The sequence below is a fragment of the Anser anser genome (assembly GCF_964211835.1).
Source record: "Anser anser genome assembly, chromosome: 20".
Lineage (NCBI taxonomy): Eukaryota > Metazoa > Chordata > Aves > Anseriformes > Anatidae > Anser > Anser anser.
The window spans coordinates 4,465,625-4,481,062 of NC_139741.1; the positions used below are offsets into that span (position 1 = coordinate 4,465,625).

At 37.8% G+C, this 15,438-nt stretch overlaps 1 protein-coding gene across 4 annotated transcripts in view; it reads left to right on the top strand.

Moving 5' to 3' along the window:
- The window catches only part of NCOR1 (nuclear receptor corepressor 1), a 65,602-nt gene that overhangs the window by 29,516 nt on the left and 20,648 nt on the right, over positions 1-15,438 (top strand). For all 4 annotated transcript variants that reach the window (XM_083806400.1, XM_083806403.1, XM_083806402.1 and 1 more), the window contains exons 15-22: positions 6,829-6,959; positions 7,494-7,711; positions 9,313-9,375; positions 10,050-10,189; positions 10,950-11,076; positions 11,554-12,109; positions 14,081-14,207; positions 14,515-14,710. In XM_083806400.1, the coding sequence (XP_083662526.1) occupies positions 6,829-6,959; positions 7,494-7,711; positions 9,313-9,375; positions 10,050-10,189; positions 10,950-11,076; positions 11,554-12,109; positions 14,081-14,207; positions 14,515-14,710 (1,558 nt within the window). The remainder of the gene's footprint in view (positions 1-6,828; positions 6,960-7,493; positions 7,712-9,312; positions 9,376-10,049; positions 10,190-10,949; positions 11,077-11,553; positions 12,110-14,080; positions 14,208-14,514; positions 14,711-15,438) is intronic.

Sequence of the window (15,438 nt, forward strand, 5' to 3'; positions counted from 1 at the left end):
ATCCCCTTTAAATATAAGGAATCCTGACATCAAGGGGTTTTTTGGTTAGCTAGTTTTTAATTCTGTGGAATATCTCCTTCCTTTGCACATTTGTGACTTTTGTAACATGACAACTCATTTTATTTGAGGATCCTGCCATAGACGTGGAGGTTGAATCCATCATCAAATCACGTGGTGGAGCCAACAGAAATAAGGTTATACATGTGACTTGCAGTGGAAAAAATATAATCATTTTATAATGCCAGTGTTTGTCAAAAAGCAGAAATTAATGGTGATCGTTATATGGTGGTCAGGCTCAAAGTCAAACTGGAACTTAATAGCAAGAAAAAAGAGACCAATTTAATGCATGCAAATTAAAAATTCTGCTGATTCAGGAAGAATTCATTTGGAAGTCTTGGAAGCCTTTGGAGAGGGGAAAAGAGCAGCATACTACAAGGAATATATACATTTGCTAGGCTACCAGGGTTAGTGTGGATATTGGAAAACAAATGTAATTTAAGAAACTCAGACTTTTTCTTAATTAGGAAAACGGGAAGAATGCTGTATGTTTTCTGAATGCGTCCCTGCTCTTCCCATTTTGACTTCCGCTTGCATCTAACAGCATTCTGAAAACAGAATAAAAGATACATTAGTAATGAGATTGGGAAGGAGGGTCTTATATGTAATAAAATACACAAACAAAGGAAAAGATGTAAAGATGAAGCCTGCAGGTATTTTGAGTTTGTATCCTTAAAATGAATTTAACAGCTACAAATCAGTATGAATGTTTCTTCAGCACTTTGTATCCAATATTTTGTTAGAACTGAAGCTTGATTGGGAGGGGGGGCACAGGAGAGGAAGGTCCTATAAAATTCAGGATTTTTGAAATCCTTAGACCTTAAAATCTGAAAAGTTGTGGTTTATTGGATTTAGTCATATCCCAGCAGCAATACTAAAGAGAAAATTGTTGAGACTGAGTTATTGTGACTGTGCAAACCTGTATTGAACTACAAAACAGTGAATTAAGTAAATAATGCATTTCAGAATATGTGAATACTTTTTTTTCCTAGTAATGTAAGCTTTGTGAGAGTCCCAGTGAATGTATTAGTTATATAGAGTAAAATTACTGCATGACGACTTCAGCTGATGAGTTGATCCTGTTGGCTAAAACTGGTCAGCATGTTATGCTTCTATGGTGTTGTTGTACTTGAGCCTTTTGAGTTGTGGTCTGGTATTCTAAAAAAAGAGATTGTGTTGATGAAGACTTACTTCTCTGTACCCCCACAAATTATGGACAGCTTGGGCGAAGGTAGTTTTCATTATGCAAAGGACTTTGCAGTTAGTGAAAGTAGAAGTTCTAACTCCCGTAATGGGAGAAAATATTTGCAATGTGTCCTGTATTTTGCCAGAACTTCTATTAGACTTTAAGTCTAATAATGCTTTCTTAATAGGAAAACGTGTTGTTGTGCGTCTGGTAGTGGTAAAAGATTAAACCAAGGATGTATGGCAAATACGAAGCAGATAAAAGTCTCTTTTCTTGTCCAAAAGAGACTTCTAGACAGTTGCTGTGAGAACTAAGTGCAGAGAATGTTGCTGTTTTAAGTGGCTTAGTTTTTATAAAATGAGATTGGCATGATCATTGTAAGTATATATATGCTGAGCAATATCTTCACCATATGGTGTTCTGTTGCAGCTGTTCTAAGAGGTAAAGAGACATAACTGGTTCAAGCTGTAACCTAACGTAACTTTAAGTTTTGATGTATTCAGAAGATCGTAGTTGTATATTTACACATCTTTCAGCTTTGTTGCATTTTAGAATATCAAAACTGGTAGAATTCAAAATTTGGATGATTTCTCAACCCACAAATTGTTTGCTTTCCTTGAGTAATGCTTTTAATCAGGGAAGATTTTAATTAGTTTTGTACAGAAGTGCGTAAGACTTGTGAGCTTAGCTAACAATAAAATGAAACTGAAGGTGCTCTGCTTGGCTTTACAGCTGCTCTTGTGAATACTTATTTCTACATAAATAACAGTAAGTATGTGAGTAGGAGCACTGAAGTTGCTCTAGTTGTTCATTGGACTCGGATCACTTGCTCTTTGAATTTTAAGAGTTGTAGGTCTTAGTTGCTAGTTGTTAATCCACAGTAAGTACATTGCTAAACTGTTCAATGGGCAACTGCTAGACAGACTTAATGTGTGCTCTATGGTGAGGATGCAGATAAATGTCAGGCTTTATAGATCTGAAGACTGTTAAAGAATACTTGCAAAGTCAAGGAAATTCTCTAAACAACCTAAATGGGGGAAATCTTACCATTTCTGGAAGTTTATATTCAGGAGTATTATAATTAGTGTTTAGTGATGCTATAGAAAGGAATTAGATGGTACCAAAAATTATGTTTGTATTTCTTAGTTTTATTAATGATTAATTAACAACATCTATGTAAGCTAGTCAAAAAAAACCACTTGAGTGTTGAACTGTCTTGCTTGCCAGAACTTTTATCTTAAGGTTGCAGAATGTAATTCATTCCCCGTGTCCCTCCCTCACCCCAGCTTTGTTTGAAGCTGATATTTTTTGTTTCTCTGAGTAGCAATCTGAAACTTCCTTGCTGATTGGCAAACACAAGATATGTAAGATTTATGATGTGCTCCAAGATGTGCTTATGCCTGCCAATAACAGGTGCTTCAGCTTGAACTCATAAGAGTTCATATATTTTTGTAAATTAGAAGGCAAGAAGAATGGTGCAGTAGAGAAGATATTAATCATGGTAATGATGTTGAAATGCTTAAGAGAATTTTTTTTAGAGAGTACAACTTGACTCAAATTTCAGCAGAGGCTTTTACTTTAAAGAAGCTAACTGCTAAATTAAGGCATATAAGGTTAAGATATGTAAGGCTAATTGAATTCTGGCACGCTTTTGTCCTTAAATAGGCTTAGAAAGGACTTTTTATTAAATGCTGCCTAAACTGTTACAGAATGCACACAGAGGCAACTTAACAGGTGTGTCTTAAACCAAATGTGGCTTAAAATGAAGAGCAAATTTTTGACATAGCATTAAAAGAAAGCATGGCTATACAAAACACCGCCCACAGATAGTTTGTGGGGCTGTCACTTTGCAAGTTCGGTCAGTGAATGCTGGGAGTTCATGCAGCAAAGACACCAGTGCTTTTGCACTGGTTTCATTCCAGATAATTGCATAAATAATTCATTGAGAGGAGGTTCTTTCTGCGTAAAGTTTCTCGCTGCAGTTTGGTGGCAAAGCAGGAGCGAGGGGGGTGACTTTTGCAGTCTAGCTGCCTGGTCAGCATAAACCAGTGTCCGTGGATCAACCCGCATGGCTCTGCAGCAGGTGGGACAGCCCAGTGATCTGACGAGACAGAAATTTGCTGTACTTGTGGGACGGCCAATCGTGCTGAGCTCCCCGGGGATTACCTCGGGTGACCCCAGGGAGATTAAAAGGTTGTATGTGAGACGGGCCAACTCTTCTGTAGGCAGCTTAAGTGGCAGAATGACACAATTTCCTGGAATAAACATGTTGCTGGGTCAGGCAGCTGCTGCTAAAGAGCCGTGTGATGTTGGTGCTGTTGTGGGTTTTGTCCTTTTGAATCTTATCCTGAATTAAAGCCCGTCCCCTTGCCTGGATAGTAAAAGTTTTAAGCAACAGATGAATGTGCAGGTACGTCGCTGACTGAGGCTTCAGCTGTTTTAAGGTTTGTGTTTAACCTGCCCTTGACCTATTGATTATGCATGTTCACTAAATTCTCTGTCAAACAGAGAATCCTGTTGTTTACAAAATGTAATGTTAAGGTAACCAAGCAAAAACAACAGACGATTTTCAGCATCTGTTTTGTAAATGTAAAATACAGAATGTGAATGTAAAATACAGATTTTTTTCGTCTGAAAATGCATATTTTAACTCCTCAATTTGAGGCCAGTCTGTCTAGGACAATGGAAATAATTTACTTTAGCACGTGTCTCTGACGTCTTTATTGAAGGAATGTTTTGGATAACCAAGTAATGCAATATCTTATGTGCTAATAATTTGCAGGAAGATAATAGTGGTTAGCATTTGGGGTTTCTGCTCCAATTCACATTATTAAAATGTCAAAAACAAGTCCTTTCTGTGACTATTTGCAGGCTCGGTTTTGTTAATGAAATGGTGACACCTGCTGCTACACTTACAAGAAGGTTCTTCTGTAAAAAAGAAAGCCTGTTTTGAGGAATTTTTCAGTGGGCTATAAACTATCTAGCGAACTCCTAAAACAGCAGTCTTCTGGATCTCTGTCCTTGTCTTTCTATAAATTCCAAGTGTATGTTGGGCATTTCTTTGGAAGGTAGCCTTATATAAATATTACGTGTATTTTGCTTTTCAAGGTTGATTTGCAGAGTCTTAAGACCCAGTAAGGAACAACTCAGTTCTGCACACATCAGATTTGAGTGGATAGCATCTAGGTATGGCAGTTCTTCTGAATTGGTGACTCTGGCTGAAGTGGTTTGTTTAACCCATTCACGCCCAAGCCCCTTCGGTGTAAATCCCTGTGAATGGTTCCCTCTGCGTGGCCATGTCTGACTCTCCACCCTCTTTATGTACTGTAGTTTCTTTTGAAAGCGTATTTAAGGCAGAACTTAAACTGCAATCATTTATTTAAGATCTTAGGTGTTTTCAGAGAGGGGGGAAGAAAGCTTTTTCTTCCTCCTCCCTCTCCCCTTGCCTTTGACTGGAGTTCTGCCCGCCACAACTCGTGTGGCATCTCCCGTTTTTGTTGTGTTGTGCCCAGTCCAGCAGGCTTGGCTTTTTCTGCGGCACTTGGAAGATCACCTTGTTACGATGCTTTTCAGCATGAATGGGCAAAATGGGTTAAGCTCTGCATGCTCGGTGTGGACTTGTTGGCTTTTGAAGCCCATCAGAATTCATTTGCTTCGTGTAAGGGTTCTGGGAATTTTGGGAGTTACATGATTTATTTAGTGGCAGCCTTACTGCTTGGTGCTTTATTCTGGAGAGGGAGAAATTTGCAAGCAAGCCATGGGCATAGAAATTCCGCAGTGTTGGGAAGTGTAAGATGTGTTTGTCGTGTGCAGGTTGATTTTTATGGATAGTAAACGGCAATAGTTAGGCTCCTTTTTATGCTGAAAAGGGTACGTGGCCTATGCTGCTGGACTGACCAGCCTTTTATCTGGTTAATAGTCAGTGACTTAAAAAGGATCCAAAGGGGAAGTATCCCACACAAATAAATACTTGCTATGTAACCTGTATTTAAGAGAATTTATATTCCACATTATCTTTTCAGGCATAAGACCTGATTATTTGTGTGATTAGTGCTTCCATGCATACAAACACCCCAATTATGTTTATAACACTATGAAGTGTAGTAGAGATTACAAAGCATCAGCTATGTTACCAGCTATATTTTTTTTACCTTAACCAGTCCAGTTCAGAAAAGCTGTTTTGAGAGCTGAAGTCTTCAAAGTACTGGGAAGCAACACAGTAGGGAGAAAAAATATGCTAAAATGTAAATAAATTTCTTCTGTTTCCATATTTGATGTAGTTTTCTCAAAATATAATTTTTCTGTGTGAATACATGTATTTTTCTAATGCTTTCTTAAAACATCGAAGATATTTAGCTTCTCTGATGCTAGGGTACCTCTAACATGTAAGTCAGACAGCGAATGCAACGGATAGTTTATTTTTTTGTGTGATAAGGAGTAGCAAAAACAATGCCATGTTCTTGCATTTTTGAGACTTTATTTCCCTTCTTAGCAGTTTTAAGTGGCCGTCCCGGTAATTCTTCGTGATTATATGAAGTAATAGAAATTCCTTGCATTAATTCCTGTTTGAAGTAGATCACGTCTTCTGGAAAGTTTAAATCAAATTTATCTGCTTTCTAAAATGAGATATTTTTTCCACGTGGCAGTCATCTGGATTCACTCTGAGAGATAAGGAGTGAGAGTCCCTTAACAGAGAATATGTAAATAGTATTTTGTGCTGTTCTCTGTAGGATAACAGTGGGTAATGGTAATTACCGTGTCTTTTGTTGGTACTTATATGCTTGCAAAACTATAATCTCAATACAGGCTGTAGTGTATAAAAAAATAATCTAGGTTATAATTTTCCTTCTGCACAACGTAAATTCACTAGAAATATAAATCTAAAATTCCTGACTTTTTTTGAACAATTATATTTCTTAATTACTAATAACAGCCTTGAGAAAGGTGGCTTAGATTTGGTCTTATTGTTCATGCTACAATATCTTCTGCTTTCAAGTAGTGAGCTGTCGTGTTTTGCTTTTTTCAAATGTACAACATTAAAAATGAAATTTGAGGGGAGCAACAACATTACTACACAAGATGTTAGACCTTTCCTAGGCACTTCTAACGATGTGGCCGTTCATTTTTAGTACAACGTACAGTAACACATTTATTTGTTACCACGTACAAGTGTATGTTATCATGTCCGTGCTCACTCTGCAAAAGAAACCTGTACCTCCATTGAATTTATAAGACAAAATACAATATCTGAATAGGACAGCTGAACAGAAGAAACTCAAGAGAAAATAAGCTGATAGGTACTGAGGATATACAGCTAATATGTAGAAACTGAATATTCTGTGGCAGAGGGGATTTTGAATTCTGGGAGATATGCTTAATTCATTATAGTTCCAGGGTGTAGATAGGTATTACAGTTTTTGGCAGAGGTGTTTTACTGTTTTGTTGACAGATGTGCAGTGACTGTAATTTAAAATACTGTTGGGTTGCAGGTAAGTTAATATCAGTGTTTGTGTTGCTCTTGAGTATGAGTTGCTGTATCTTTCTACATACTGTTGTTAAAACATGTAAATTCCATTTCATTTTAGCAACAAATTGCTCGTCCTTCTCAAGAAGAAAAGGTAGAAGAAAAGGTAGAAGAGGAAAAAGCAGAAAAAGCAGACAAAAAAGAGGAGGAAAAGAAAGATGAGGAGGAAAAGGATGAGAAGGAGGAATCAAAGTAAGTATATAGGGACTGAAAACACACTAATTCATTCCTGATTGCAGCAACTTTTTATTACAAAAAGCAAAACGGAGTTGCTATTAGTCTAACAGTGAAATCTGGACTGAAAACTTTCTATTTAGGTTAGTTCTTTTGCATTAAGCTTTTTTTGATTTATAAATTTCTTTGTCTTGCTGATATAATCAGGCTGGTACAAAAAAACAGAGTGTTTTTTCTGTTTTTTTTTTTGTTTTTTTTTTTTCACGTGTAACACTTTGCATCTCATTGGCTTAGTTTTTTTTAATGTTCCGTCACAATGTCCTTATCTTCTTTACAGTTGATAGTGTCATACATCTGTTATTCTCTAGCAATTCTGACTTTTGGGCAGTAAGTGAATTCTGTTTCACTGTTAAGGTGTCTTTTGGTTTTGTTTTCTTCCAAGTCAAAATGGGAAGTAAGATCTGATGCAGAGTTTTTAAAACCGTGTTCAGGAATATCTGTCCATAAGGGCTATCTGAATGAGTCTGAATCACTTTTGTTAACTATTTTCAGAGAGAATACCAAAGAAAAGGACAAAACTGAAGTTGCACCAGAGGAAACAGAGGAAAGGGAACAGGCCACTCCTAGGGGCCGAAAAACTGCCAATAGTCAAGGTCGTCGTAAGGGCAGAATCACCAGATCAATGACAAATGAAGCTGCACAAGCAAATGCTGCTGCAGCTGCAGCCACTGAAGAACCACCACCGCCTCTTCCACCCCCACCAGAACCTTGTGAGTAGCATTTATAGGACACTTGGGGACCCATCTGGTAGTCAGGCTCTTCACTGAAATAAAGCTGTGTTCTGTGCATGGGGTGCATTTTGGGGTTGGTTTTTTTGTTTAGTATTACGTCTTTATTCTTAGGCCTGCTCATAATTTTGTGACTGGTACTGCTAAACTTCATGAATGTAACTGAATGGTATGTGTGCAATCAGATGAGTCTGTTAAAACCACGTGTGGGGCAGGGGGAGCCAGATAAGCGTTTCTGTGATAACTACTTTTTGTCTGTTTTCAGGGTTAATGCTGTATCCATAGAGATCCAAATGCATTTGACAAAGATTGACTTACAGGCTGTAGCTCACAGAAGTTGTTGTTAAATAAGTAGACCTGGTATTTGAGTACTTTGGGGAGTTTCATAATCTGAAATAGATCCTAGCAATTAATTTTTGTTGTTGTTTCTGTATTAGATGGCAAGAGAATTCTTTAAAATAGAAGTGTTACTCTGTTGGCATGTATTGTTAGATAAAACTACGCTATCTCTAGCTGCATGTCTAAAAAGGCTGACATGATCTGTGGTGGCGCAGAAACACTATCAAACAAAATACCTTGTGGCTAGTAAATAATTATTTAGGGTGGTGTGGCAATTTTTTTTTTCCTGCAGTGCTCTGCTGTAGCAAAGTTTATTGCTCTTAGCTCTTCAGCTGTGTAGTTACAGGCAGCTAGATAACTCTTACAGACGTTATAACAACTTTCTATTGCTCAAATATTCTGTGCTTCCTGAAGAACAGAGTAAGTGGGCATGGCAGTTCACCTGTAGCTTAAATTATCAGAAATGGACGTTTTGCTCAGTTGATTTTTTGTCAGCTGCTGAACTAAGACAATAGTTTTTTTCTTTATTTTGATGAGATTTTCTGGAAATCCAGAATAGCTTTTGAGTGCATCAGATATTTTATAGTGTCCTACTTGCATTGTTTGTTAATGGAAGTTGTTGAATACCCACTAATTGATAAGTAACCATTTCGGTCCTTTCTGCAGTAGTCAGTGAAATAGGATGGAACTAGCTCATAGCACACTGGATTGTGAGAAAAGTGCAGAACTCCTTTTGGAGAAGCTGCTGTGTTGTGCCTCCTTCCCTCCAGTTGTGAACAATATTAAAATCAATGAAATACTGCTGTGTTTTGTATTTTACCCTGAGTTAATTACATACTTGCTATATAAGGTCAGGGTTAAATTACAGTTGAGAATCAGTTTTATTTCTTCAGGCCCCACTGTAGTCAATGTACTGATTAAGACAATCATATGTGCAGTAAGAGCACAGAAAGTTCTTTTGTGATTTCTAGAAGAATATAGCATGTTTGAGTTACAGTAATATCTAAATTTAAGGAACCTTGCCAGATACATAGAAAAGAATGGATCACAAGGGAGAAAAAGGGCACTGCTGAGAATGTACATTTATATCTTGGTTTAAAGGAGGCTGACTATTTCCCACTGACAAGAGCAGTTTTTTCTGAGTGACTTGAATAAGCCTTAATGTAAACAGGATAATAGATTATGGGATGGTCATAAAAGTGGCTTTTAGTCTTTTCTCTGATCAGTCATTGTTTTTCTTTCAGCTTCTGCAGAACCTGTGGAGACATCCCGCTGGACAGAAGAAGAAATGGAAGTTGCTAAAAAAGGTAAACCTTGTAAAACTTCTATTTTACTTCAGAATACTTGTATTTACTGAATTATTGAAAACATATTTACTTCAAATTCTACAAGTCCAAATTCTTTGCAGCACTACACTGAATGAATAACTCGAAATTTGCTGTTTTTGTTTTGTTTTTAACACAAACATCTTTAACAGAAAAATGCATTTTTTGGGGGGATGTGTTGACTTATTTCGTATGGCCTACTTAGAGCTATTTGATGTTGTACTTGGTCCACAGAAGCCTGAGAAACAGATGTGAAGATATGTACGTTGTATGTAAATCTTCAAAGTAATGTGTTTAAAGTTTACAAAATGTCCTTTTGTATAAGGCATTCTTCAAGCAGAAGAGTTAGTGTATTTTATAACTTGTTACTTGGTAGATACTGTCATCTGTAAATATTGTGCATAAAATAAACATTTTAGCAAAGGTGTTATGTATTAGCAACAGCAAAGAGTTGAGTTTGAAGGCTTTATTAGCAGACATTTAGATACTCAGCTTTTTACCACCCCATAATTAGTGGTCATATATGTTTTCACTGAGAATTCTTTTAAAGGACGGCAATACTTTTGTATCTTCCCTTCCCACTAGTTCCGTTTATTAGGGTTTGGATAGCTGAATTATTTATCATAGTAAATATCTGTTCCTATATGTTTGAACAGGCCTAGTAGAACATGGACGCAACTGGGCAGCAATTGCCAAAATGGTTGGGACGAAAAGTGAAGCTCAGTGTAAGAACTTCTACTTCAACTATAAAAGGAGACACAATTTGGACAGTCTCCTTCAACAGCACAAACAGAAGGTAAGTGCAGTGGGCATTGACTATTTTACAGGGAAAAACTTGGCATCTCTCTGAAGTCCTTCATCATGCTTCAGTAAGACTGTGTTGCAGTAACCACTTGTTTCCTTTTCTACTTGTTTTTGTGTTGCAACATACATCTCCTAGAAAAGGCAGCTGATTCTCACTGACCTGTGATACTAATCACTTCATACTTCAAAATGCAATAGAAATTTTTCTATCAGATAATACACTCAAGCCTGAAGAGTTCCTTAGCTCTTTGAAAATGACATTCCTTATCAGTACACCAGCAAGTAAAGAAGTTCAGGTCATTGCTGTAAAACATTTACCTTGAAACATGTTGTGTCACGCAGTAAGCACTAACCTTATAAATCAGAGCAAAAGAATTAATAGAAAACAACCAGGAACTGAAAGTTCTGGGGCATCTAAAATAGAATACTGAGGGCTGGAATCCTCGAAGCTGTGGTGTCCTGGTCTTCTCTCCACTGAAGCGAAGAGCTTCGGTGTCTGTGTTTGCTGCAGTAGTTTTGTTCTTCCCCCAAATACGTAAGGAGTCAGTGGTTTGTTCCCAAACTTATTTTTGGTCAGAAACAGCAAAAGCTGGACAAAAGTTGAAAGGGTATGCCCTTGTGAATGAATATGTGCTAAACAGAGATTCGGTGCCTTTTATTTTAACCTGAGAGTAAGAAATGGAAATGCATGTTAAAAACAAAACAAAAGCTTGTAAATGTTCAGTATGATATAAATACCATATATTTATCAGTCTTCACGAAGGCCCCGCGAAGAGCGAGATGTGTCACAGTGTGAGAGCGTAGCTTCAACTGTGTCAGCTCAGGAGGATGAAGACATTGAAGCATCTAATGAAGAAGAGAATCCAGAAGACAGTGAAGGTAACTGGCAGGGAAGAGAACTCCTGTATGCACTGAAAGAGAGGGAGAGACATGTTTAGTCTGTGTCAATGATACAATCTGAAAGTTTTGTTCCATTCATAATGTGGTGCTCAGATACTGTGTTTCAGTTGGATTTTAATTGTTTGAACTCACTTCACTAGTTGCATCTGGAGGGGGAAAAAGCATTTTCAGTATTGAGTGGCCTGAAAATACTAATGCTTGTTATTTTGAATATTCTGTTTTCTAGAGGATAAATTAACAGCATGTGGCTGAAAAATTGTGCGTGCTGAAGCAAGTTGAACCAAAGATGTGTAACCTTTGTTAGTTAATGCTCTCAGTAAAACAGTTGGGCAATTATCTTGTGTTTTGAGACGGCAGACATACATCTGATTATTTTAAAAAAGATAAAAAGCAGCAGTTGACTGAAACTTAGTTGGATTTCATTAAGTTGAACTCTTATTCTAAAACTTTTTTCAGGTGCTGAAAATAGTTCTGATACAGAAAGTGCTCCATCTCCAACTCCAGCAGAACCTGCTAAACCAAGTGAAGAAACTCCACCTGACAATGCTGCCTCGAAAATAACCACTGAGGCAGCAGCAGAACAGGAATCTACTGTTAAACCTGCAGCCAGCACGTCTCCCTCCTTAACAGCCCAAAGTGTATCAACAGCTGAAAGTCAGACCTCTGAGCCACAGGTTAAGGAAGAAATAAATAATGAGGCAGAAGAACCTATGGATGTTGACAGTAGAAGCCATGCAGTTGAAGCTAAGCCTGTGCTCAATCTTCCAGTACATACCAAAGTAGAACCTGTAGAGACGGAAATGAGGCTACCAGAGAATATTCAAGTGAAAATAGAGAGTGATACCAAAGAGAGGGAGATGGAGAAACCCAAGGAAAAGTCGGAACCTGAGGAAATGGACTATAGTCTGTCACAACAGGTTAACTCAGCAAGACAAGAATCCCATTCAGATAATGATTCGAGTGCTACCTGTAGTGCTGATGAGGAAGTTGATGGAGAGCCTGACAGACAAGGGTGAGTTTAATTGTTTAGCATTCATAAATTGCCATCTTTAAAAAGTGGTTTTAACAGTGGTCAAAACCTGTCATCAGTAGCAATATTTTTGTTATGAATTTTTACTATACAAAGAATTTCTAAAGAGGCTTTGCCAGAAGTGCAGTAGAGGGAAATGTTGATTAAAAAATCTGATGAAAAGCCCAAAGAAAGCTCTTCTAATGCAGAGTAAGGCAAAATTCCATAGTGATTGACTGGGTAGTTAGCAAATTAGCACAACTACCTGGAAAGCTAGAGAATAAGGGAAATTGAGCCATTTAGGATCTGTTCAGAGAATGGGAACCATGTAAACAGTCACCTGGAAAGGACAGCAGCTTACTAAAACACTGAAAATTTGCCAAAGCATGAAAAAAGATTCAAGATGCTCCTGGCATGAGTTTCCAAGATGAGTAACTGGTATTTTCTGGTGAGAAGGGGAAGCTTTTGTTGCTGCATGATTGTCTGGTACACAGACACTTAAAAATCAATTACCAACTCAAAAAAAAAAAAAAGTGGGGAATTTTGTAAATCCCCCCAACTATCCACTAAGAAAATCATCAGTGATTGTGTAATTGGATCTGTACTAAAGTTCTTTGTTTTTTTGTTTGCTGCTTTTGCACAGTACTTCTGTACAAATCTACACATTCAGAAGTACACATTCTTTATAGTGTGATTCGCTCACTTGGGAAATCTTGTGGGCTCTCCATTCCCTTTAGAGTAAAACTGTTTGAATGCAGAGCCAAAAATTCAGCATGTTTTAATTGATTCTTATTCTCACAAGTTCAATTTAGTAGAGTGTAGCCAAACCTCCTTGAATTTGATAGGAAAAACAGCCTGAATATGTTTTAGTAGATGACAGTAACTTAAAAATAAAATAATAAAAAATCTAAGGGCATAAAATGCTCATATTTTAGTTCTTTTTACATTTCACATTTATTTGCTTGTATACCCTCTAGAGTCCTGTACCCAATTACTGCCATTGAACCATGTTATATCAGCTGATAGAACAATCTCTTGAAGACTATTATTAATAGAGTCGTGGAAGGTATTTCTCACCCCCTACCAGCCTGTGTCTGTAAACTAACGGACAAATGTCCTGAGAAGTAGATGACCTCTTTCTTCAAAGTGTATAGTAGTGTCTGCATGCATCTAGTCGTTCCTGGGAACTCAGCCCTAAACAGCGTGGATAACCCACACAAGCAGATAGGCCTTTAAATGGACAGTGCTGCTTATATTTGGAACCGTTGTATCTTTGGGGGTAGATGGTTCATTCCACTGATGATAAATGAAATCTTTTAATGTTCTGTTGGTGCAATTCCTGTGTAACCATAGCATAGCTTCAGAGCCAATGCCCCCTCCTTCCCAGTGGTCTTAATATACACACAGTACCGAGGATAGATGTTAAATGTCAGAAGTATCCAGTATCATTGTTCCACATGTGCTCTTTTGAAGAGGGCAGTCTGTGGTGTTTCTGCACCCTCTGCCTCTTCAGACATCATCTTTCCACTTCAAAAATGTATTAGCCTTCCATGTGGAAATAGTCTGTTGTACACTACACTACTGTTTACGTATTTCCTATGCACTAAATATATCCAGTGCTTGCCATCTATTTTTTCCCCAAGGCATTCTTTATAAAGAAGGTTGCATTGTGGTAGTACCGTATATATAGAAACTGCATACGTGAATTTCTGGTTTTCAAGATTCTGAACAATTCTTTCGGTATTTCTTCGTATTTTACAATATAGCAGTATCTGTTGCTTATTCTACCAGATGTGCTTTGGGACAAACAAAACATGATTTTGATTTTTTTTTTTTGACGTTGTCCAGTATGTTAAACGTGTTGGTTTTTTTTTCCTTTTTGAAGTTGAGAGGTTTACTTTTGCCTGTAATTTTTAAGATGTTTTATCTTGTTCATTTTGGTGATATTTTTCCCTTCCTTCTTTCTTTTTGCAGTATCTTCAGGGAGTCAAAGCCCTCACTGTTAAACCCCACTGGGTCAATACTGGTGTCGCCCACAATAAAGCAAGGGCAGATGGACCTACAACAACTTCACCACCGAGCTGCTGTCATACCACCAATGGTATGGGGTGTTTTAAATGATGTTTGAAGGAACATGTTGTCCTGAGAACTACCTCTACTACTCAAGCAGGAAAAAAAAAAAGAAACAAAGAAATGTATTGTTAGCTTTGTTATCATAATACTTCTAAGGGGTAAATTAAGTTAAATACAAACAAATATACAAGTGTTAGCCTAAAAACAGGCACAGACCACTTGAAACGTTAATACATACGCTATATACCTGCTGAAGCGGAGCCGTTGAGCAAGACAGTTACTTTATAAGTACGTTCATTAATGTACCCAATGTTAACATCTTCCCCTCTCTGTAGGTTTCTTGCAGTCCCTGTACCGTTCCTGTTGGAACACCAGTGAGTGGTTATGCACTCTATCAACGGCACATTAAAGCGATGCATGAGTCAGCACTGCTGGAAGAACAACGCCAGAGGCAAGAGCAGCTGGATATGGAGTATCGAAGTTCTGTAAGCCCATGCGGCACTTCCAAGAGCCCTAATGTCGAGTGGGAAGGTAGGTGGTTTTACATCTGTCATGTCATGGAGGTAACCCTGCATTTTATGTCAGCATATTCCACTGTCTGCCATGTTTAAGAAGGAAAATTTAGCATACTGTTGATTGTTACCTTCTGATAGGACTTGATTGAAGGAACCTCTCTATTATAACAGATGCTGCTGCAGTGACAGTGTTGGAGAATCACCTTATAATCTCCTTAGATAAAGCAGAACTGGCTCCATTGGGGTGAGATCAGAATTTAGTTTTCGGAAACTAAAGGTGAAGTTGGGAGAGAATTACTAATGGACAATGAGCACAATTAAGAGGAATGTTTTACTGCACGAGAGCCTGGTGAATTGAGCCCTGGAATACTGCACAAAAGAATGGTAGAACTGTCATGCTGTAGCCTGTCAGACCACGAAGGGCTGTGTGAAAGGTTTTTCTTCTTGCAAATATGGAGGCTGGTTGCCTTTGCCTAAATAGATGCTGCTTGGAGGCATGATTTGAACTGAGCTCTCGGATCTGGACCTTTGTTTCCAGAATGTGACTCTTGTGTTCTGTGGTACAGAACAAATCCAGAGCTGTTCACAGAACCTGTCAGGGTTCCCAAGTAAGGATGTTTCTATTACCATTGTTGGTTACAGGAATGTGATTCAGATGGGCAATTTATATTTCTATTTAAGATGCATTTGGTAGCTTTCATAGACACTTGCATTATGTTTTCTCTCAGTGTAAATTGGCTATTC